This window comes from Thamnophis elegans, chromosome 4 (genome assembly GCF_009769535.1).
Source record: "Thamnophis elegans isolate rThaEle1 chromosome 4, rThaEle1.pri, whole genome shotgun sequence".
NCBI lineage: Eukaryota > Metazoa > Chordata > Lepidosauria > Squamata > Colubridae > Thamnophis > Thamnophis elegans.
Window position 1 is genome coordinate 133,306,285 of NC_045544.1, and position 24,550 is coordinate 133,330,834.

General features: G+C 46.7%; 2 protein-coding genes across 4 annotated transcripts in view; one reads left to right on the top strand and one right to left on the bottom strand.

Annotated features, from left to right (window-relative positions):
• Positions 1-11,597, top strand: part of SYNRG (synergin gamma) — a 93,960-nt gene extending 82,363 nt beyond the window's left edge. For all 3 annotated transcript variants that reach the window (XM_032215588.1, XM_032215589.1, XM_032215590.1), the window contains 3 exons: positions 752-862; positions 6,319-6,354; positions 9,431-11,597. In XM_032215588.1, coding sequence (XP_032071479.1) covers positions 752-862; positions 6,319-6,354; positions 9,431-9,562 — 279 coding nt within the window. In that variant the 3' untranslated portion in view covers positions 9,563-11,597. The remainder of the gene's footprint in view (positions 1-751; positions 863-6,318; positions 6,355-9,430) is intronic.
• Positions 11,598-22,069: 10,472 nt separating this feature from the next.
• DUSP14 (dual specificity phosphatase 14) lies at positions 22,070-23,140 on the bottom strand. The gene has a single exon (XM_032216865.1). The coding sequence runs from the start codon at positions 23,115-23,117 to the stop codon at positions 22,521-22,523; it is 597 nt and encodes a 198-aa protein (XP_032072756.1). The 5' UTR covers positions 23,118-23,140; the 3' UTR covers positions 22,070-22,520.
• Between the last annotated feature and the right edge of the window lie 1,410 nt (positions 23,141-24,550).

Below are 24,550 nucleotides of genomic sequence, written 5' to 3' on the forward strand. Positions count from 1 at the left end.
CACACCTGTGCCCCATTTTGGGCCTAACAGGCCTCCCTGAAGGCTGCTTGGATCGAAAGCAGGCTGTGGAGGGGTGGCACACATACCTGTGCCCCATTTTGGGCCTAGCAGGCCTCCCTGAAGCCTCCTGGGACCAAAAACAGGCTGGGGGGGGAGGGATGCCACACACACCATGCTCCCCCATGCCCCCCCCCGTGCATGCACGCACGTCTCCTGCATACATGGCAGAGACCTGAAAATTAGGTGGCTAGCGGAAGGTACACCCGTAGGCGCAGTGGAGCTGAGCGACGGTTTGCGTGTCTGCAGAGAGGGCTCCGCGTGCCACCTCTGGCATAGGAAACTCAGCCGTTCAAGGTCGAAAGAGCAAGTTATGAGAAAGGCCTCTTCCTACTTATGTTTATTTACATTTATTTATCTCCCACCTTTACGATTTTTACAAAGAACTCAAGGTGGCAAACATATCCACCACAACATCCTCTTCCTGTTTTCCCTACAAAAACCACCCTATGAGGCGAATTGGGTTGAGGGTGAGTGATGGACCCAAAGTCACCCAGTTTAGCTTTTATGCTTAAGGCAAGACTAGAACTCCCGTTTTTTTAGCCTGGCGCCTTAAACACTAAACCAAACTGGGTCTCACAGTTCCAGCACAGATCCTTCCAGACAGAAGAGGCTCTTCTAGAATAAAAGTTTGATTGGCTCATTTCTTTGCTCCCCAGAGAAATGTTAAGATCTTCCTCTTTTCTCCCTGCAGCCTGATGAAAACTCACTGGATTTCTCCTCCTGCATGCTTCGCCCAGGGATTAAAAACGCTCAGGAACTGGCTTGTGGGGTCTGCCTCTTAAATGTAAACTCAAGGAGCAAGGCAAGTACAGCGGCCATTTTCATCTCTTCTTCTCCCCACTCTGCAATCTCTCTTTCCATTTTGCTCTCCGCGTTTTATTTTCCCCCTCTTTGTTTACTATACTCATTTTGTAAGGCAGGGAACTCCAAACTTGGTAACTTTTGAGGCTTGTGGACTTCAACTCCCAGAATTCCTCAGCCAGCATGTCTGACTAAGGAATTCTGGGAGTTGAAGTCCACAAATCTTCAAGTTGCCAAGAATGGAGAGACTCCTGTCATGAGAGATTGAACAGTATGGTCATGGACTGCATTCATACAACTCGCTTATAAATTTAAATAAATAAAAGCAAATTACACTGGTTGTAGAATTAGCCGGTTTTGAAGGTTTGCGCAATACCGCAAACTAAATTAACGGAACGGCCAGGCTAAACCCGTGGCACGACAAAATCGCGCTCGTCAAAATCGCGGTGCTAAAATTGCGGCGCTAAAGCCGCGACGTCATCACCGCGCGTCATCACCGCCGCGACAACAGCGTGGCAACAGAAGGGCGCTTTAAAACGGCGCCGCGGCAGAAAGCCGATTTCAATTAAGGTAAGGGTTAGGATTAGGTTTAGGGGTTTGTTTTAGGGTTAGGGTTAGGGTTAGGTTTAGGGTTAGGTTTAGCGTTAGGTTTAGCGTTAGGTTTAGGGTACTGAGTGCTTGGGAATGCGCGGATTTGCCCTCCGCGATTATGTCATCGCGGTAGGGTCGCGTTTTTCCTTAGCGCTTAGAACGGCGCGAATTAGTCTTCGCGCTTATGTCTCCGCGGATAAGGGCTTCACGGATTTGTGGTGGAACCGGCTAAACCACCCAAAATATAAGCAAGTAACCTAGAGAAGCAGCTTGTGGGAATCTTGTGGCCGGTAGATTTGTAACCAGCCAGTTGTGTAAACTCAGCCAGAGAATCTTAGCGTTGGAAGAGACCCTTGAAGTCATGAAGCCTAAATAAGAATAATACGACCCTATCAAACCTTTAAGGGGACGCAGTGGCTCAATGGCTAAGACGCTGAGCTTGTCGATCAGAAAGGTCGGCGGTTCGAATCCCTAGTGCTGCGTAATGGAGTGAGCTCCCATTACTTGTCCCAGCTTCTGCCAACCTAGCAGTTCGAAAGCAGGTAAAAATGCAAGGAGAAAAAACCTTTGGTGGGAAGGTAACAGCGTTCCGTGCACCTTCAGCGGTTAGTCATGCCGGCCACATGACCACGGAGACGTCTTCGGACAGCTCTGGCTTTTCGGCTTTGAAACGAAGATGAGCACCGCCCCCTAGAGTCAGGAACAACTAGCAAATATGTGCGAGGGGAACCTTTACCTATCAAACCTTTCTTACTCTTAGCAAATTTTTCCTGACATTCAACCTTCCTTTCTGTGACTTAAATCCATTATTGCTTGCCCTTTAGTCTGGAAGAGCAGATTGCAGGCTTTTTCCAGATGATCCTTTTGCAAGTCCCATTACCTCGGCCATCATTGCTCAAATCCAAACATATCTATTTCTAGGGATTTAGAAAGCATTCTGTGCCCAAATGGCTGATCCGTGTACAAACCAAAATATGCATGTTTTGAATGTTTGGTTTCTGTTACAGGCCAAAATGTGAATTTGGAGCAGAAGTGGTTTTGGTAGGGAGGCAAAAGGGCAGGGGTCTCCAATCTTGGCAATTTTAAGACTTGTGGACTTCAACTCCACCTGGCTGAGGAATTGTGGGAGTTGAAGCCCATAAGTCTTAAAGTTGCCAAGATTGGAGACCCCAGCAAAAGAGTGTCAAAAACCCAAGGCTGGGCAGAAGAGTGAGGGTAGAGAAGGGAAGAGGCAGTAGAAAGGTTGTTGTTTTTACTTAATGTTATTTATTTATTTTAATTGATTCTTACATTCTTACATTTTAATCATTGCTTTTTATTGTTCGTAGTCCAAAATTTCTTGGCATGAAGTGAATGGCCCTGTCAACTTGATAAATAAAATATCATTCATTCATTCATTCATTCATTCATTCATTCATTCATTCATTCATTCATTCAAATAAGGGCCACTCATTTCATGAATATTTGAATGAATGAATCAATGAATCCATGAATCAATGAATCCATGAATCAATGAATGTAGAATGGGAAGACAGGCCAATGGGAAATACCACACCAGAAGCTTGTTTGGCAATTCCTGATGACCAGTAATGGAGAATATTTATAGCTCAGGATTGAAATGAGGGGCCTTTGGTGCTCTCTGAGCTTGGTGCTCAACCAAGGGCCCCTCAATTCCTGATGAGACCATCACAGTGAGGAGGAGATAACCAGGATGGTGCCAAGATCAAAGCAGTGGACAGGCTGGTGAGAATTACTGCAATGGGATATCAGCAGTGGCAAAGAAAGAAGGGAAAGCAAAGCAAAGGCAGAGCAAGAAGCAAGGGATGGAAACTCATCAAGGAGAGAAGCAACTTAGAACTAAGGAGAAATTTCCTGACAGTGAGAACAATTAATCAGTGGAACAGAAGTTGCCTCCAGAAGTTGTGAATGCAGCAACACTGGAAGTCTTTAAGAAGATGTTGGATAGCCATTTGTCTGAAATGGTATATAGCCGGGATGGCGAACCTATGGCACGTGTACCACAGGTGGCATGCAGAGCATTTGTCAGGCCATGGGAAGTCACTTCCAGTTTGCTCATAGGGTCATTTTTTGCCCTCCAGAGCCTTCAGGGAAGCCTCTGGAAGGCCCCTGAAGACTCCGGAGGGCTTAAATCTACTCTACGAGCAAACCGGAAGTCTGTTCCTGAACTTCCAGTTTGCCCGTAGGGCTGGGTTTTTGCGCTCCGGAGGGGCAGGGGAGGCTGTTTTTGCCCCCCCCCCCAGGCTCCTATAAAGTCTCTGTAGCCTGGGGAGGGCGAAAAAAGCATACAAAAAATGGAGGGTCATGCCTGGCATGCGCGCATACGTGTTGGGGGGGTTGCGCATTGCATTATGGGTGCAGGACACCCACGCACGACACCCCACCCCACCCCCATGCTCCCCCTCGCTTATGGCATGCGAGCCAAAAAAGGTTCGCCATCCCTGGTATATAGGGTTTCCTGCTTGAGCAGATGGTTGGACTAGAAGATCTCCAAGGTCCCTTCCAACTTTGTAATTCTGCCAGGGGAATGTCTGTGATGAGTGGTCTAGTGACCAGAGTCTGCCATAGCAAGGGACCTGCATATCAGCCTTGCCCAGAGGTGGGTTGCTGCCGGTTCTGCCCAGATTGGCCAAACCGGGCGTAGCGGCAGCAGGAGGCTCCGCCCACCTGCCCGGATTTTTCTGCACATGCTCAGAATTGTTGAGCGTGTCCAAACCGGCAGTAAAGAAATTGGCAACCCACCTCTGGCTCTGCCAGAGATTTCGCAGATTTTGTTGCAGCCAATACCAGAACCCCCCCAAATATGGCTTCTGCCAAACCAGGACAGATCCGAAAGATTTGGAAGAAATTTGGAACGTGGTTTCTTTTGGGGGTTCAAACCAAAAAGACATTCTTGTTTTGTGTACATCTCCCGTCACATTTTCTGTTGGCGAGGTTGAACTTTCAACCCGCCGATTTATCCTCCCTGTGCTTGTTTGCCATCGTTTAAAAGTGTCCTTCAGAATCTGTCTTTGGAATGAAGTTCCCCAAATTGGACACAATTTGCAGAATACAATGGCAAAATATAGCAAAACAATCACCGTTCTGCCATTTGGAAATGACATTGATTGCAGACTAAACATTGCATTTGCCATTTTAGCAGTCACAGTAACCCTGCTCTCTTATATTAAGTTTGTCCAGTCCTCATAAATCAATGTTTCTCATCGTTGGCAGCTTGAAGATATGTGGACTTCAATTCTGGGAGTTGAAGTCCTCACATCTTCAAACTGCCAACGATGAGAAATACTGATATAAAGCATTACCAAGCCAGGTTTTCCCCATTCCACAGTTTATATATTTGATTTCCCCCCCAAATTTCTTGAAGAATTCCCCTTTTGTCTTTATTAGAATTCATTGTTATTTTCAATCCGCTTCTCAGACATCAAACCATCTATCATAATAATTAACCTGCCCAGTTTCTGCATTAGATAAGTATTCCATCCATCTTTTCTTTCAAGTCATTATTGAACATTTTGTAAAGTAGCAGATCCAGCATTGAGCCTTGTAGCCCAATCCTTAAATCACTTCTAGTTTCACAAGGAACAATTGAAAATTCTTTTGGACCATGATTTTTAAGACAGCTGTGGAATCACTTAATGCAATGGTCCACAATGTTTCTGGTTCCATAGATTGACAGCAATGATGGGGTTGAGTGGGGATGGTTTTGCACACACAAGTTAGATCCCATGGACATGCAAATGTGTTGTGGCCCACCAGCAGAGCTGGCAGCAGATTCAGACAGTGAGGAGGTTGGGGAGGAACACGGGCCAGTCCTGGAGTCTGGGAAAGGCTCGGACGAGGGCTCTGCATTAGAGACAGAGATGGGGCCAGGGCCATCCAACAGTTATCAGCTGCCTTCGGAGTCAGAGATCAGTGGGGCAGATGAACAGCTGGAGCCTGTTCCCGATGTGCGCATGTGCAGAGTTGCCAGACAAAGGCAACAGCTAAGGGAAAAGGGTCGACTTGGGAGTATGGCCACAGGTGGATGGTGAATGGCCCCTCCCATAGGGAATAAAAGAGGAGCTAAAGGGGAGTGGAGTTTGCAGGAGACAATTAATTCATTCCTGCAGTATTGCGGTGTCTGAAAGATATTGCCTGGCCACTCTCCAAGCCTGATAAAGGTCGGGGATTGTGAACTACCGTATTTTTCGGAGTATAAGACGCACCAAGATTTTGAAGAGGCAAATTAAAAAGAAAAGTTTTTGCACTCTGCAGACATCCCATAAATGACCCATTTTTTGTCAAAAAAAGGGCATGCATAGCCTTTAGGAGGCTTGTAGAGTGCTCCTGAGGGCTGGGGGCCCAAAAACGAGCAAAAAAAACCGGTCCATTTTTCATGACAATGGGCCTGTTTTTTTTTCAAAAAAGGGCATGCATAGCCTTTAGGAAGCTTGTAGAGTGCTCCTGGGGGCTGGGGGGGAGCAAAAACAAGCAAAAAATGGCCCATTTTTTGCTCCTTTCTTCCCTCGCCAGCCCCCAGGAGCACTCTGGAAGCCTCCTAAAGGCTATGCACAGCCGTTTTTGCAAAGGGGGTGGGGTTTTGGGAGGCCAAAAATGCTGTATTCGGTGTATAAGACGCACCCAGATTTCCACAATCTTTTTTTAGGGAAAAAGGTTCATCTTATACTCCGAAAAACACAGTAATTACTATTGCTATCCATGGCGATTAGAATAGGCTGGATTCAGCTTAGCATGGCAAGATGGAAGGGGTTTTCATTGGCAATCTCCAAATCTTGACCATTGGTGGGATGAAGGGTCATGACATGGAGCGTTGCTGACAATTTCTTTTGGTTTCGACATTGTTTTCAGAAAGAAGAAATGCCTCTGGAAGAACATCCTAGAGAAGTACGAATTCACAAACCTTGTCTGGTTTGTCCTCCCCTCACTCTTTTTTTGTTTTTAAACTGTGTGTCCCAAACAAGATCTTGGCATAGCTTTGGGCCATTGTTCTCCAGCCACAATCTCTGTTGACCCCCCTTTTCTCTTAACCCGTTGATCTTAATCGACTAACCCAGCACTTCCCAAGTCAAAGGACCTCCTGCTTCTTCTTAGTCTTGTCAGCATGCCGGTTGCTTTGTGAGTCGCTTGCTTTGTGCTGGTGTCCCTCGTGTGGTGACTGTTGAGTTGTCAGTTTTGTAGTCCGTATTATTGGTGTCTTATGTGTGTCTATGGCAAAGAATTTCTGAACTCCATGGTGGCTCCTTAATAAGAGAAGGGTGGATAGAACTTCTTCTTCTTCTTTGTTTCCTCTTTAACAATAAATTCTCAGTACCTTGTTCTTAAAGGGTGGCTCAGTGGCTAAGACGCTGAGCTTGTCGATCAGAAAGGTCAGCAGTTTGAATTTCCACGCCGCGTAACGGAGTGAGCTCCCATTACTTGCCCCAGCTTCTGTGAACCTAGCAGTTCGAAAACATGTAAAAATGCAAGTAGAAAAATAGGAACCACCTTTGGTGGGAAGGTAACAGTGTTCCATGCGCCCTCAGCATTTAATCAAGCCGGCCACATGACCACAGAGACATCTTCGGACAGCGCTGGCTCTTCGGCTTTAGAACGGAGATGAGCACACCGCCCCCTAGAGTCGGAAACGACTAGCACATATGTGCGAGGGGAACCTTTACCTTGTTCTTGCATTGTTTCTGTTGCCCTTTATAGGCTCTCCTCAACTTATGACTGGTCACTTAGCAACCATTTGAAGTTATGACAGATTTAATTTTGGTCTGCAGGAAGTCCTTGGCCTACAGCCATTCATTTAGTGACTGTTCAAAGTTATAGTGGCATTGAAAAAAGGAACTTATGACCGCTTTTCACATTTATAACCATTGCAGCAAACTTCATTTGGCAACTGACTCATATTTATGATGGTTGCAGCGCCCCGGGGGTCATGTAATAACATTTGGGACCTTCTCACAAGCAAATTCAGTGAGTGAACCAGATTCATTTAACAACCATGTTACCAACTTAACACCTGCACCTGAGTCACTTAAGAACTGTGACAAGAAAGGTCGTAAAACGGGGCAAACCTCACTTAACGACTGTTCCCATCGCTTAGCGGTGGAAATTTTGGTCATAAGCAGAGGACTACCTGTCCCTAGAAGCCAGATTCAAAGTTCCAGTTTCTGAACATGCTTATTCACCCCATTCAGACACATTCCACCCATTTTTCACCAGTATAGATAACTGGCTAATCAATAATGATATCCTGCTCTTGTCAGGATTATGAAAGAATGCCTTGCATGGTGGACTAGTCAGCAAGACTAAAATTGTATGTAGTAAACTGTAGAAATGGAAAGAACTTTGCCTGACACCAAGAAACTAAAAAAATTGCAGGGCAATGATGAGAGTTTAGAGCAGGAGTGTCAAACTCAAGGCTCGGGGGCCGTATCCGGCCCGCGGGGTGCTTAGAACTGGCCTGCGGGGCCATCCTGGAAACAGCGAAGGACCGGCCCGCAGTGCCTCTGCCTAGTGAGAACGATGCTTGGGAGGGCTGCGGGCGGCCCTTGTGAGCTCCGTTTTCACTGGCAGAGGATTGCAGGAGGCTGTCACAGCCAGAAACGGAGCTTAGGAGCCCATTTTCACTGGTAAAGCGCTGGGTCCACCACAAGTACCCCAGACACGAGTGACATCTGGCTGGCCATGCCCCCCCTGTCCCCCCCAGATCAAACACAACCCAGATGCAGCCCTCAATGAAATCGAGTTTGACACACACACTCTGGTTTAGCATCACCAAGAAGACATTCCTGTCCAGTAGCTTATTTCACCTCACCTGGCAAGGAATATCTTCAAACCCGCAATACACTTGTTTGTCTTCTCAGCCTTACAAACAGTCCTCCATTTATGACCACAACTGAGAACCAAAATTTCCAGCACCAAGCAGGACAGTTGTGAAGTGAGTTGTGGCGGGTTCTGCAACCTTTTGGGCATGTTTGTTAAGTGAATCGCGGCCACCGTTAAGCAAATCGTGCGGTCATTACGCAAATCCATCTTTTCCCCTTGACTTTGCTTGTTGGAATCTACCTTGGAAGCTCGCAAATGATGATCACATGACAACCCCGAACACACACACACACACACACACACACACACACACACACATGGAGACTACCACCACTGTAAGTACATGTTGGTTGCCAAGCACCCGAATTTTGATCACGTGACCGTAGAGAGGCTGCCATAGTCATTATGCGTGAGAACTGGGTTGTAAGTCACCTTTTCTGGCACTGTTGTCACTTTCAAACGGTTGATAAATCGTCGTAAATCGAGGACAACCTGCCTTGGATAGAGCATTTCTAGATTCAACTGGGATTAAGCGCCACTGCAATTTGGAACCAGATTAGATCAGCGTTTTCCAAATCCTTGCTCACTTTGAAGATGTGTGGCCTTCAACTCCCATAATTCTCACCAATGGATACCCTAGATGTGGAATTCTGGGATTTATACTCACTTTATGGTCATTGTAAGTATATACACAGTATACACATACAACGAAATTCACATAACACCCAGAGACCAGGCCCAACATACATAACAATCCCCAAACACACCCCAAAAAATTCCCCGCCCCTAAACCACCCAAGCATCCACACAAGAGACCAAGAACTGCTGTCCAACAGCTCATTGATGGTGGCCCTTTAGTTCATTGTTGAGTGCAATTATAGCTCTGGGATAAAAGCTATTCAGAAGACGTGTGGTCCTAGTTTTAATTGTTCTGTATCTTCTGCCAATTTGAAGTTTTACACATCTGGAAGTGGCCCCGGTTAGGGAAAACTAGGTTAGACCTTTTCTCCAGAGCGCCTTGATAGGAAGTTTGGCAAGCACACCTGGTGCCCCAAAGCAGTCAACCCTTCCTTTCTTCGATGACACGGAGCACCAACACGCCACAAGGTGTTTCTCACGCCATCTTCTTGCTTTCCTTCCGCTCTAGGCCTTCAACTCCGAGACGGACAGCTTCAAGCTTGCTTACGGAGGGCACCAGTACCACGCCAGCTGTGCGAACTTCTGGATCAATTGCGTGGAGCCCAAACCTCCAGGCCTTCTCTTGCCCGACCTTCTTTAAGCAGACTGTTCTCCGCCAGCCTTTGGTCTTAACAAGGGAGCAATTCCTAGAGGGAGCCCGGAGGGAGGGGGGGGGGTTGAAACTAGGTGCTTGAGAAGACCAACGTGAAACGGTGCTGGTGCTTTAGGGCGCTTCCAAAACATTCATCCTAGACCAGCTGTTCTCATGGGAAGGGTAAATGCCACTGGTACATTTTTAATCTGCAAGAGCCTCACCTTGGCAAGGATTTGGAGATACACCCTGATATTTTGGAGGGAGGATTTTGCACTAAGGCATAAATGCCTTCTGGAGCAGAACTGGACTCATGCCGCCTTTCAGCTGTGGAAAAAGCGCTGATGATTATTATTATTTTTTGTCGAAGTGCATGATAATTTCCTCAAAGGAGTATCTTGGGTTTCAACAATTTGCAAGGCCCAAAAGAGTGAGGCTTCATTCGCTTTTTAGCATGCACACCCTTTTAAAAAGCCCCCTACCCCACCCCGTGGCTTTTCCTTAATTTTCTCCCAAAAAGGAACTTTCCACTTTGTAGGTTTCCTAAAAATGTATTGCTGTTTGACCTAAATAATCCCTTTTAAAGAAATCCCCCCCTCCCAAAATGGACATAAACACCTCTGCTGACACACCTTTGTGTCCCCACCTGTACCAGTATCTCCCCACCCAATCCAGACCCCAAGTTAGGTGAAGAGATCCGGTGATATTTGACTGAATGCAAATTGTCCTTCCAACCTTAAAACTCTTTTTCAGAAACTGTTTGTGGGGCGCAGGCCATAGAAGAATCCTGGCCCTTTAAAACTAGTTTATTACAATGCAATCTTTTCGCTTTGGCCTCACGGTTTTACAGTAGGAAAAGTGCACACAGGAACAGTGGATAGTGGAAGCAGAGAATCTTCTACTCCAGGAGTGTGAAGCCTTGTCAACTTGAAGACTTCCGGACTTCAACTCCCAGAATTCCCCAGCTGGCTGAGGAATTCTGGGAGTTGAAGTTCAGAAGTCTTCAAGTTGACAAGGTTCGACCCCCTCTCTTTCCACTTATATGTTTTCTTTTTAACAGCATTAACACTGTACAGGTTGGTTAGTAGCCAAACAGAGCACTCATCCTGCAAACCTATTTGTGATGGAAACTCTTTTGAAGCATCATCAGATGGTGGAGGCCTCTTTGCTCCACTTCTAAGCAGAAGCTGGGTTTTTTTTTTGATGGCCACTGAGACAGGACTGTGATGGAGGGGTGGGGGCTGTTGCAAAACGAACCACACGGCCTTTTTTTTTTCTGCCTTCCCTATTTTCAGCTTGCGAGCCACCGTGCACAATTTGAACACAGGCTTTTTTTTTTAACGTCAGGTTTAATGATGGTAATTATAGCCCTGGCCCATGACTCATGCTCCCTGATTAGAAATGAGCTTACAGGTTGAAAATGCTTTGATCCGAGCTGTTGGTCAGAGATAAAAGTCTGCATCTTTCCTCTCCTCTAATTTGACGTGAAGTCATAGCTGGCAAACTAGGCGGTGTTCTCTGTTGACCCAAAACACACATCATCCAAGCTCAACGAGTTAATCTTGCCGCCGCAGTTTGCCACTATGATGATTTTCCTATATCGTCTGCTTGGGGGGGGGGGAGTTTTCTCTGCAGGTGGCTTTAAAAGAGCCCCCCCCCCTTGCAATGTCCCAGGACTGTTTTTCTCCCAACCTGAGAATAGAATTTGCAGAAACAGCCTCTGTGTTGGCGCATGGCGGCCAGACCACTCAGGGCGCAGGAGTCTTTTAGGAGGCCCCTGAAACGGCTGGCCAGGTGCAGGTCTAGGTGTCCCCCAGTGCAGTGCTTCAGAGCAAAGGCCTGGCAATCAAAGATATCTCCCCCAACCCCCCCCCCAGCCCCCACAGGTTATAAAAACAGGGAAAGTCAAAAGAGGCAGTAGGAAGGCAGGAAGAGATTGCAGCATGTGATTGCATTCATCCCTGCGAGACTGTTTTTCTTTCCTTCTCCGTCCCTGCTCTTTCTTCCTTCTCTTTCTTTTTCCTTCCTTCTCTTTCTTTTTCCTTCTTTCCTTTCCATTTTTTCCTTTCCTTTCTTCCTGCTTCTTTTCCTTTATTTCCTTCTTTCCTTCCCTCCCTTTCTTTTTCCTTCCTTCCCTTCCTTCCTGTTCTCTCTTTTCCTTTCCTTCTTTCTTGCCTTCATTTCCTCTTTTCCTTCCCCTCCTTCCTTCCTTCCTATACTCACCATAAGCCAATCAAGAATCTCTCTCTCCAGTTCATTTCCATGTGGTTGGATATTTACCAGGCTTGGTTGGAGATATTGGTTCTCTAAGTCCCTTTGGAGTTTGCATTTAAGCTACAGACTTCTCATCTGGCATCTGGAATCCTCCTCCCAATGTGGTGGCCATGGCCACATTTCCCAAAGCAAAAGGACGCCTTCTTTTATGTAATAAAAAAAAGGTCACATCGTTGAGTTTTGCTTCACTTTGATAAATCTCTGCAGAATACAGTCAATTTCTCTGTAGGAAGACCAGTGTTCATCAACCATGGCAGCTTGAAGATGGGCGGACTTAAAGCAAGGCTGGCTGAGGAATTCTGGGAGTTGAAGTCCACCCATCTTTAAGCCCCCAAGATGGAGAGACATTGATGTAGACCCAAATGATGTAGATGAGCTTTCTGCAAAATCTCAAAGCAAATCTCTCTTGCCTCCCATCACCCAAAATTTCAAGCCTTGGCCCCCATCCCCACTCAATGATGGAACCACATCCCCGCCACACCCCATAGCCACCCTTGGAGACTGAAAATAACAAAGCACGCCCTCGCTGGAATTGATCATCCATCTTTCTAATCAAATTTGGTGACTCAGAAACTTGCTTGGCTCTGTAGGACAAACAGTCCTCCGAAACTTCTCGCCGCTGAGCCAACATCCACCCCACCCCTTCAAGGCATTCACTACATCCTGACAGGTTCACTCAGGTGAGAAAAGTCGGGTCTTCAACGCTGAGGGAAACGGTGGAGTCTCCTTGAGTTCAGGGATTGACAGATCCAACCAGCTTAATATTCCAGCCAGGGAGTGGAAAAAATAGCTCCAGGTTTACGGAAATGTACCAATTTGCAGCTAATGGGGAAAGGAGGGATTGCAATAAATGCATTTTCCTCTAGGTCGGTGGTTGTTTTTTTTCAAATTTGGCCACTTTTAAGATGGGTGGACTTCAATTCCCTAGCCAGCATAGCTTTTTTTTTTTCAAACTGAGGCACTTTAAGATGGGTGGACTTCAATTCCCAGAATTCCCTAGCCAGCATAGCTTTTTTTTTTCAAACTGAGGGCACTTTTAAGATGGATGGACTTCAACTCCCAGAATCCCCCAGCCAGATGGCTGGGGAATTCTGGGAGTTGAAGTCCACCCATCTTAAAAGTGCCTCAATTTGAAAAGCATTAACCCAAATTATGGCCCGTATGAACAAAAAAGACAACACAACTCAGGATGTTCCAATTGAATTCCCAGAAACATTTATTGAAACTGGTTGTGTGAAAATACACAGATACTAGGCGATGAAACTTGCTTCCATGATTCAGAACAAAGCATCTCCCAAAGAAAAACAAGTGTTTTTTGTTGTTGTTTTTTAATGATGAATGTAATAGAACAAAACATCTTCCTTTCTTTGGGGGAGATTGCAAAACCACTCATCTTCCATTCGTTCCCTTCAAACTGTCGCACTGGACCAGGCCTCAGTCTATTAAGGCAGCTTCCTTCGTTCCCTTGCTTTGCTAGCCAAGCCCCCCCATCCCCAATTCCTTCCACCCCTGTGTCCTTGGAAACTGTATCCAAGGTTACGGTGTTTCCGCAGATTTCATTACGTTCGGCTCTTCTTTTTTTTTTTTTCTTTTGCCTCGCTTCAAATCCAGGTTTGCAGCTGGTTTGGGTTTCTTTTGTTTGTTTCTTAAGCCCCCAGCATCCGTTGTTCTTGCACTTTTTTACAAAAAATTGTTTTGCTTAAACACGCACCCCCTTTGGAGGGTGAAGGAAGCAAAAGAGACCATTGAACCGGTGAGTGCTTTCTCCCCCTCCACCAGTTCTGTGTTTCCTGCCCTGTCTCTTATCAGTTTACAATCCGTGTTTCAACTCCCATCAATCCTTTCCATTTTCTGCACCCACTGTTCCCCAATTTCCTTGACTTGATCCAAACCCCAAGCTAATTCCTTAAGTCTCTACCTTGATTCAACACGGTTCTTTGTTGTTATCCCAATTTTGGGGTGGCGACGGGGGGGGGGGGAGGAAAAACAAGCCAGTTTTTACGCCTCAGATCCATTCCTGGGTTTAAGGACAAGCATCCTATTGGATCACTAGGCTTCCTTCATCCGGACTTTGAAGGCTAGTAAAGGGGTACCGAATCCCGATAGCCTGCAGGCCAGCTGCTTAGGAACTCAAACATTTAGACGTGTGAGTAGAAGTGGCCGAAGGCAGCTTTACTGACTACTAGAAAAACAGCTGAGTTTTTCTGCATTGAAATCCATGCCATTCAGAGCAAAGCGAGACACTATAATTCACAGACTCCTTGTTCATCTTAAAGTTGGCTTACATTGGGTCGATCCCCCTATTTTTTCCCATGTTTCGGGATGTCCAACCCATTGGGTAAATACTGAGCCAGAAGAGAGAAATAAATGCTTCCCTAGCCAGCCTGGTAGCAAATACAGAATGGCAAAAGAGAGAGAGAGAGAGATAAGAAACGTTAAATTCCCTGTATATCGGGTTCTATACACTGCGTGCAAATAGCATCCCTGGGGAATTCACGAATCTCTCTTCCCCACCTTCCCTAAAGCAAATTGAAATAAAGCTGCTATTTGTGTTTGATCTGTAGAGATCACAGTTCCCTGCTTTGTTATGGTGACACCTTTTTTAAAAAAAAAAACTTGCTTGAAAAGAAAGGCTGCATCTCAATTCTTTTTTTAACACGTGTCTGTTCCTTTGGTGGCCGTCACGGATGGCCTCCAGAATGGTGTTTGTGGTTGGCATGCTTGTGATGTGACGTCTCCCCTTGACTTTGCTATGCGGTGGTGTTGATACTTTTAAAAACCTGAGAATGATTGTTTTATTTATAACTTATTTATATATGCATACACAGACAACACATAAATAAAATAAAATAGACACGCGCAGAGGGACCTACTCGCTCCTTCATAATCTCTATGCTGTATTGATTCCTGTTAAATTTTCTGATCCTTAATAAAGTGCCGTTTCCTCTCTCAATGTGTGTCTGTGTGTGTCTTCTCCTTCCTCTCCTTCACGGTTGGTGAGCTGCTGGGAGAGAAGTCGATGGTGGCACTCAGCCAATCATAACCTCCTTGGATGGGGACAATCTGCGTCTTGAATACCAGGTGGTGGAATCGAAGCAGAAAAAGAGTCTTCTTTTTAACTCTCTCAAAAGCAGAATGTCCCTGCATTGGGTCTCCAATTTGGGTATTTGTGGCCTGCAATCAAGTCAGTTGATGTAGTGGCGAAGGGACGCGGTGGCTCAGTGGCTAAGACGCTGAGCTTGTCAATCAGAAAGGTTGGCAGTTTAGTGGTTCAAATTCCTAGCACCACATAACAGAGTGAGCTCCTGTTACTTGTCCAGCTTCTGCCAACCTACCATGTTTCCCCGAAAATAAGACAGGCTTTTCTTTTTACCCACAAAATATGGCTTGGACCTTATTATGAGGGGAGGGTTTATTGTTTTGGGGTTGCCGGGCGGCTGCTCTCTTCCGAGCGGGCTCCCAAAGAGCCTCATGGGCAAATGGCTGTGTTGTGCTGTCGCAGCAGTGCAACACAGCAGCCATGGAGCGACCACACTCACGAGCCGCCACCTGGCAAACCCCCTTTCAAGACGGGCACAGCACCATTCACTGACCTAGGGATATCACCAAGCCGCATGAGCACCTGTTCGCCGCTGCCCGGCTCCCATGGCTTGGCGCCTTCGAAATGCCAGTGAATGGTGCTCTGCACGGCTGGAGAGGGGGGTTGCGTGAGCAGCTGTTCCTCTCTTGCTCGCGCGCCTCCCAGCCTCATGATGCCCTGGCCCAGCTCTCCCTGCAGAGGAAGAGCACCTCCGCTGCGGCCGCTGCCACATGGCTTTTTCTGCGGCTTCCACACTGAGTCTTCCAGCAGTGGCCACTCTGGGCGTACGCTCTATGGTTGTACACTCTGACGGCAGCTGACCCACAACCATAGAGCGTACGCCCAGAGTGGCCACTGCCAGAAGACTCAGTTTGGAAGCCACAAAAAAAGCCATGTGGCGGCAGTGAAGGTGCCCTGGCTCTGCAGGGAGAGCTGGGCCAGGGCATCATGAGGCTGGGAGGCTCATGAGCGAGAGCGGATCAGCCGCTCTAGTAACCCCCCCTTACCAGCCGTGCAGACCGCCATTCATTGGCATTTTGAAGGCGCCAAGCGATGGGAGCCGGGCGGCGACAAACAGGTGCTCACGCGGCTTGGCGATACCCCTAGGTCAGTGAATGGTGCTGTGCCCATCTGGAAAGGGGGTTTGTCAAGTGGCTGCTCGTGAGCGTGATTGCTTAATGGCTGATGTGTTGTGCTGCTGCGACAGCACAACACAGCCATTCGCGTATGAGACTGTGCCCGGCTCTTTGAGAGCCCACTCGGAAGACAGCAGCCGCCTGGCAACCCTTGGCAACCACCCAAGGTGCTATTAGTCACCCATAAAGCCCTACATGGCAGTGGATCTGGATACTTGAGAGACCGCCTTCTGCCAATTACATCCCTGCGACCAATAAGATCACATAGATTAGGCCTCCTCCGTATTCCATCGGCCAGCCAGTGTCGGCTGGCAACTACAAGGAGGAGGGCCTTCTCAGTAGTAGCCCCGACCCTTTGGAACGAGCTCCCCGTAGAGATTCGCACCCTCGCCACCGTCCAGGCCTTCCGCACAGCCTTGAAGAACTGGCTCGCCCGTCAGGCCTGGGGACAAGGATAATTCCCCTCCCGAATGATGAATGTATGTTGTTTATTATTTTATTATATGTCTTACCTTAATGTCTGTATCTCCCCTTCCCCTATTTTATGTGAGCCGCCCTGAGTCCCCTCAGGGAAAAGGGCGGCCTACAAATATTAATAAATCTCTAATAAATCTCTAAATCTCTCTTCAGCTGGGCACAGCGCTGCTCACCAACTTAGCATATCCCGAAGGCACCAAGCAACTCGATCACCTTTGCCTTCCCCCCCTCCCCAGTCCCCGCGGCTTGGCACCTTTGGGATACCGCTAGGTTGGTGAGTGCCGCTCTGCCTGGCCGGAGGTGGGGGGTTGTCCAGGGGGCTTATTTGCGGGGGGGGGGGGGGCTTATATTTTTGCCCACTAAAAAAATGCAGCATGGCCTAATTATCAGGACATGTCATATTTTCGGGGAAACACGGTAGCAGTTTGAAAACATGTAAAAATGCAAATAATAAAAATAGGAACCACCTTTGGTGGAAAGGTAACAGCGTTCCGTGCGTCTTCAGTGTTTAGTCATACTGTCCACATGACCACGGAGACGTCTTTGGACAGTGTTGGCTCTTCGGCTTTGAAATGGAGATGAGCACCACCCCCTCGAGTCGGGAATGACTAGCACATGTGCAAGGGGAACCTTTACTTTTAGCCAAGTCAGTTGATGTAGTGGCGAAAGTTCGAGTTAGAAACCAGAAAAAGATAAGTTTCAGTCTTGCCTTGTGTCAGCATTCCAAGCAACACACCCATCGAAAGCAGAACTCTGAGGCTAGTAGATTTCCCAAAGAACATATGGACCTGGGTACTTGAGAGACCGCCTGCTGCCAATTACCTCCAATAGACCGATTAGATCCCACAGACTAGGCCTCCTCCGAATTCCATCAGCCGGCCAGTGTCGACTGGCGACTACCCGGAGGAGAGCCTTCTCTGTGGCTGCTCCGACCCTCTGGAACGAACTCCCCGTGGAGATTCGCACCCTCACCACCCTCCAGGCCTTCCGCAAAGCCCTTAAAATCTGGCTGTTCTGACAGGCCTGGGGCTAAAGAACCGTTGCCCCCGCCTCGAATGGTATGATTGTTGTGTGTTTTTAAATCATGTATTGTTTTTGTGTTGTTGTTAATTTGTTTGTATCCCCCCTTCCCTGGTTTGAGTTGTGAGCCGCCCTGAGTCCCCCTTCGGGGGAAAAGGGCAGCATATAAATGAAATAAACATTCAAACATTCAAACATTCAAACATGTGTATTGGATGCATCAAATCGGCACAGGTAGTGAAAACCAACTCTAAAAGTTTTCCACGGTTTTAGCCTAGTTAAAAATGCAAAAGTTTCCCTCCCCAGATGTCACTGGTCACATTGTCCACTGTCTGGGGAATTCTGCGAGTTGAAATCCACCCATCTTCAAGCTGCCAAGGTTGAGAACCACTGCTCTAAGCAAAATAAATGCTGTTTTGAACCTTTCATCAACTCTTATTCAGTTCAGCCTGCAGGCTTTGATACGCGATATTAAGCGATAAAAACAGATTGGCAGGCTATAATACAGGCTCCGAAGAGCTTCACAGCTTCACAGCTGGCACGGTCCAAGTGTTGACAGCAGCAGGCAACTATAGAGAGGAAGAAGAATCTGCAAGGCCACACAATCATTTGGGGGTACAATGCCCTTGCTCAGTAGGTGGTTTTGCTCACCTAGAATTACCAAGAACATGGCAAATCTAGCAGCTGCGTCCATTCAACATGCTTAACTTGGGTTAAGCATTCGTCTTGGGTACTTGTTTTGTCACTTAGTTGTGTGAGTGCAGCTTGTTGGGTCTGTTTATTGTTCGACCTCTTGCACAAGCCTCTCCAAAACAAATTTATTCCGTTCCCAGTTTAGGTGTTTTGAAAGAACCTGGCCAACCTCTGCTCTTATGGTGCACAATCTACATAATGTTGATCCTCTCAAGTGAGGTGTGTTTTTTTTTCAATTGAGCAAGAATAGTTTTACATGAATACACACTCCTTCCTGGGCATCCTGTTCCAGCTGACCGTTTTTCAACATCTATTTTTTAACTACCGTATTTTTTGGAGTATAAGACGTACCTTTTTCCCTCAAAAAAGAGGGTGAAAATCTGGGTGTGTCTTATATACTGAATACAGCATTTTTAGCCTACTGAAATGAGCAAAAAATGGGCTATTTTTTGCTCATTTTTGCCCCACCCCCAGCCCCCAGGAACACTCTATAAGCCTCCTAAAGGCTATGCATGCCCTTTTTTTGACAGAAAAGGGGCCCATTTTTACAAAAAAAGGGGTCGTTTTGGGGAGGTCTGCGGAGTGCAAAAACTTTTTTTAAAATTTCACTCTTCAAAATCTTGGTATGTCTTATACTCCGGTGCATCTTATACTCCAAATAATACGCTAAGTACTAGCTGATAACCCGGCATTGTCCAAGTATTTATTTATAGGGAGAAAATCTCCAGACCAAAGGTAATTTCTAATGTTGGAGTACTGCAAAGCTGTTACCATGGCAACAACACTGCTCTGTACAGTAGAAGCCATTTTAAGGCACAACAGGCTGTATCTTAGCAGAACACAAACCCTGAGGGATGTTAGGGGTGTCTTACCCCCACCGTATTTTTTTACAGAGGGTAAGTCATCTGTGTCCCAGGTTTGGTTGAAATTGTTCAAGGCATTCCAGAGTTATGCTGGGAGACACACACACACACACACACACACACATTTATATATAGAGAGAGATATATTAGAACATAGAACATCAAATCATAGGGCTGGAAGGGACCTCAGAGGTCTTCTAATCCACCCCCCTGCTTAAGGCAGGAGACCTTATACTGTCAGTCAGATAGTTGTCCACTCTGTTTTTGAAACCCTCCAGCGGTGGAGCACACACAACTCCGGGAGGTAAGCTATTCCACTGATTAATTGTTCTGTCAAGAAATTTCTCCTTACTTTTAGGCTGGATCATTCTTTAACAAGCTTCCACCCTTTACTTCTTGTCCTTCCCTCAGGTGCTTTGGAGATTAGGTTGATTCCCTCTTCTTTGTGGCAGCCTCTCAAGTACTGAAAGACAGTTATCCCGTCGCCCCAATCTTTCTCTTCGATAGGCTAAACCAGTGATGGTGAACGTTTTTCTGCTCGGGTGCCAAAAGGGCGGGCGGACGGGCGTGAGAGCATGCCCGTGCGTGCCCACACCCATAATGCAATGCCCTCCCCCCCCCCATGCTCATCCCCTGTGCATGCGTGCAGGCCTCACTGAAAGCCTCTTGAAGCCTGGGGAGGGCAAAAAAATAGTCCAAAGGGTCTACTGGAAGTTCATTTCCGAACTTTCGGTAGGTCTGTTGCAGTGATGGGTTTCAAAAATTGTTCGAACCTACTCTGTGGGTGTGGCCTCCTTTGTGGGAGTGGCTTGCCACCCATGTGACCGGATATGAAGATGCCGATGACACTTGTCAGAACCACCTTAAATTACCTCACACACAGCACTGGCATGCATAAGAATATGATGTAAACTTGTTTTTTAAAAGGCATCTTTGGTTTGCGTTAAAACAACTTCAACACACGGAATGTTCTGATTGCACCACAAGCACAGTAGTCATCCTTGCCTTTCACAGAGGCACTGAGTTTTATAAATATGAGCATGATAGTGTAGAATAATCATATCCAAGGACCAGTGGTGGGTTTCAAAAATTTTTGGAACCTCTTCTGTAGGTGTGGCCTGCTTTCCGGATCCACTGGTGGAACCTCTTCTAACCGGTTCGGTAGATTTGACGAACCGGTTCTACCAAATAGATGCGAACTGGTAGGAACCCACCTCTGGTCCGTTGGGGCTGTGTTTTGCCATCCACAGGCTCCAGAGACTTTCCTGAAGCCTGGGAAGGGTGAAAATGGCCTTCCCCCGCCCTCCGAAGGCCGAAAATCAGCTGGGCAGCACCCACTGGAGCTGACATAGGGCAACGCCTCGCGTGCCCTCAGATATGGCTCCACGTGACACCTGTGGCATGCATGCCATAGGTTCGCCATCACGGGGCTAGCCGTACCTAGTTTCCACTACCGTTAAGCTAATTAGTTCCCACTACCGCTAATTAAGCCATACTCTTAACCAAGATTCCAGGCTATCACCCACTCTCCTCTGTCACATTCCATTTCCCCCTTTTTTTCGCTCAATATGGCTAAACATACCAGTGACATGGAAACGTTCACCTTTGACGTGCTCTATTCTATTTTGGGCACCAGAAAATGGACTTTTTAAATTAATAATAATAATAATTGGCCAGGTTTTTCTGTACATTGAAAAGATCATTTTAATTATTTTCCCCTTTCTGTTGAATGAACATCATCATTTGCTTCTCTCAGATTTTACTTAGGTGTTTGGTTGAATTAGGGACGCGGTGGCTCAGGGGCTAAGACGCTGAGCTTGTCGATCAGAAAGGTCGCTGGTTCGGCGGTTCGAATCCCGAGTGCCGCGTAACAGAGTGAGCTCCCATTACTTGTCCCAGCGTCTGCCAACCTAGCAGTTTGAAAGCACGTTAAAAATGCAAGTAGAAAAATAGGAACCACCTTTGGTGGGAAGGTAACAGCGTTCCATGCACCTTTGAGGTTTAGTCATGGTGGCCACATGAGCACGGAGACGTCTTTGGACAGTGCTGGCTCTTTGGCTTTGAAACAGAGATGAGCACCGCCCCCTAGAGTCAAGAATGATTAGCACATATGTGTGAGGGGAACCTTTAACTTTTGGTTGAATTATTGTATTTGTTTCATTAATTTCAGGTAGTTCTTGACTTACAACAGTTTGTTTAGTGACTGTTTGATGTTACAACAGCAGTGGAAAAATTGACATGATTGTTTTTCACTCTTATGACTGTTATAGCATCCTTATGGTCATGTGATCAAAACTCAGATATTTCATATTTCATATTCATATTTTATTTCATATTCATATTTATTTCATATTCATATTTCATGTTCATATTTTATTTCATAAAATATGAAATATTTATGGCGGTTGCAGTGTCCCAGGGTCATATGAACACCTTTTGCCATCTTCTGACAATCCAAGTCATTGGGAAAGCCAGATTCACTTAACAACTATGTTACTAACTTAACAACTGCAGTGATTCCCTTGTGTCAAAAAGGTCATAAAATGGGATAAAACTCACTTAACAACTGTCTTGATTAGCAACAGAAATTTTGGGATCAATTTTGGTCATAAGTTGAAAACCATCTGTATATCCTGATAGTTTCCACCTGAGCAGTTGACAAATGTTTTAGACAAAATAAGGCAATCGATTTAAAAAAAAAATCCCTAAGGTAATTGCGAAGGCAAGAATGGCTAAGGAAGAAAGAAAAATACGATGCAGTCTTTGAATTCTCCAAATTATTTTATTTGTGGCAGATTGTCCAGCTGACAGTTTCCCCCACCCTGATTTCACCCCCAAACTGAAAGTCCAAAGCTGAGCTATACATTAACAGAAAGGAATGGAAGACCTTTCTGACTAAATACTTATATTTAATAATTTCCTCTCTATTGGGAGATGGACCATTACTTTTTTGTTGTTGTTGTTTAATGTCACATGGTACAGAGTTATGGTCCCTCCTTCTGAGATGGTTTGCCAAGAAAACGTTTATTACAAGTGAGAAAAATAATAATAATAATAATAATAATAATAATAATAATAATAATTAATCCTCAATTATCCCAATAGCTACTAGGTGCATTGTCCCTTCCCCGTATTAAGTGACTGGACATTGTGAATTCTTCTTTCCCTTGAAATGAACTTGCAGAGTCCACTTTACAGATGCAAAAGGCAATTTTTCTTACAAAAGTGATTCCGCAGGATGTAGCTTTAAGGCCCCCTTGATTAAGAGGTTGCTGGTTTAGTGCTTTGAAGATGCTTCTGAGGTGCAGGTGACCCAAAAGGAGCTGGAGCCAAGAAGTGGGATGCTTTCCAAAGAGAGGTGGAAGGTCCTCGCCGATCTGGCCAGTTTAGGGTGCCTCACCACCGCCTGCTCCAATTTCCTCTCTTCAGATCCCCCAGTAAGGCATAAAGACCCTCCCTCCCCTTGCGTAAACATCTGGCATCGTCCCGTACGCAGTTTGCACCATTTTCACGCTGTTGCGTCCGTACAGCTCCCATTCGTACTCTATCAGCTGCCTCCAGAAGCCCACATTTGGCCGTATGACCGGGCGCCTCGATTTCACCCAGTTGTAGGCCTCGTACAGGGTGACGTTTTGGTACTTCATCAGGTAGGCGATGCACAGCGTGGCCGACCGGCTCACCCCGGCCGCACAGTGGACCAAAGTAACGCCGTTCTTCCGAGCCACGCTCTGGATCTTGTCTGCCACGCTGTCGAAGTAAAGAGAAATTGGGGCGCTGGGTATGTCAGCCACGGGCACCCGGACGTACTCAAAGTCGGGGAAGTTGAGGTTCGGGAGTTCGACGGTGGCGTTGATGATGCAGGTGATCCCGCGGGATAAGAGCAGCTGGCGGTTGGTGGCGACGCTGCCTTTGCTGAGGTACAGGAAGGGGGTGATTTGGGCAATGCCAGCCATCGTCCCTTCGGAGTAAAAGCGAGGTGTTAAGAGAGTTCGTGGGAGCGTGTAGTGTCTTCGTGCCGTCATAGAAAGAATGCCCGGCCTCTTAGATTTTCATGCCAGATGGATTCTCTGGGATCCTTATTTTCTTTTGTTGATAATGTGTCACGTTGTGTTTTCTTTCACCTGCCAAATGCAGAGGAAGATCGATTTTAAAACATGTCTACACATGGAGGGGAAACAGTCGTAGCCTGTTTATTAATTACTATTATTAATTATTATTACAGTAATTGTGATTATTTATTTATTTCTATCCCACCAGCGGCGAACCAACACACTTTCCTCTTCCTATTTTCTCCACAGCAACAATCCTGTGAGGTGGGCTAGGCTGAAAGAGAACAACTGGCCCAAAGTCATCCAATCAGTTTTCATGGCTAAGGGGTGGGGGTGGAGACTAGAACTCATTGTCTCCTGGTGATTGGACTAAAGTCACCTAACCTACTTTCATGCCTAGGGTGGGACTAGAACTCCCAGTCTCTTGGTGATTCATCCAAAATCACCCAGCTGGCTTTCATGGCAGGACTTGAACTCACAATCTCCTACTTACTAGCCTGGTGCCTTAACCGCTAGATCAAACTGTCTCTCTCTAACGGAAACTATCCAGCAAAATAAGCAAGGCCCTGTGGAAACTGGAAATCAGTCCTATTGCTGGCCTACACCTGATGTGTGTACAGCTAGTACTGTACTAATAGAGATCAAAATAAGGCAGGGGTGTCAAACTCGATTTCATTGAGGGCCGCATCAGGGTTGTGTTTGATCTCCGGGAGCAGGGGTGGGCGTGACCATGATGTGTGTGACCAGCTCACATCACTCGTGTCAGGGAGGGGGGCTGTGGAGGCCCGAGCACTCTGCCAGCAAAACCAGGATCTCGAGCTCTATTTTCGGTTGCCACAGCTTCCTACAACACTCCTGCAAACTCCCGAGCTCTGTTTTCGCTGGCAGAAGCACCTTTACTGTTTCCCGGGTGGCCCCACAGGCCAGATCTACCCTCTTTCCCCGAAAATAAGACCCTCCTGGATAATAAGCGCAATTGGGCTTTTGAGCACATGCGCCAAAATAAGCCAAAATAGTGCAACACAGCAGCAGCCATGAGGTGACCACGTTCGCCGCCTCCTGCACCTCAAAAATAATAAGACCTCCCCGAAAATAAGGCCAAGCGCTTATTTCGGGGGTCAAAACAGGGTTTTGTTTTCAGGGAAACACGGTAAATACCCAGCGGGCCAGATCCGGCCCCTTCGGCCTTGAATTTGACACTTGAGAGACCGCCTCCTGCCAATTACCTCCCTGCGACCAATTAGATCGCATAGATTAGGCCTCCTCCGAGTTCCATCTGCCAGTCAGTGCCGACTGGCAACTACACGGAGGAGAGCCTTTTCAGTAGTAGCTCCGACCCTTTGGAACGATCTCCCCGTGGAGATTCGTACCCTCACCACCGTCCAGGCCTTCCGCACAGCCCTTAA

Coding starts and splice junctions, on each gene's coding strand:
- DUSP14 (XM_032216865.1), bottom strand. CDS start 23,117: ATGACGGCACGAAGACACTACACGCTCCCACGAACTCTCTTAACACCT.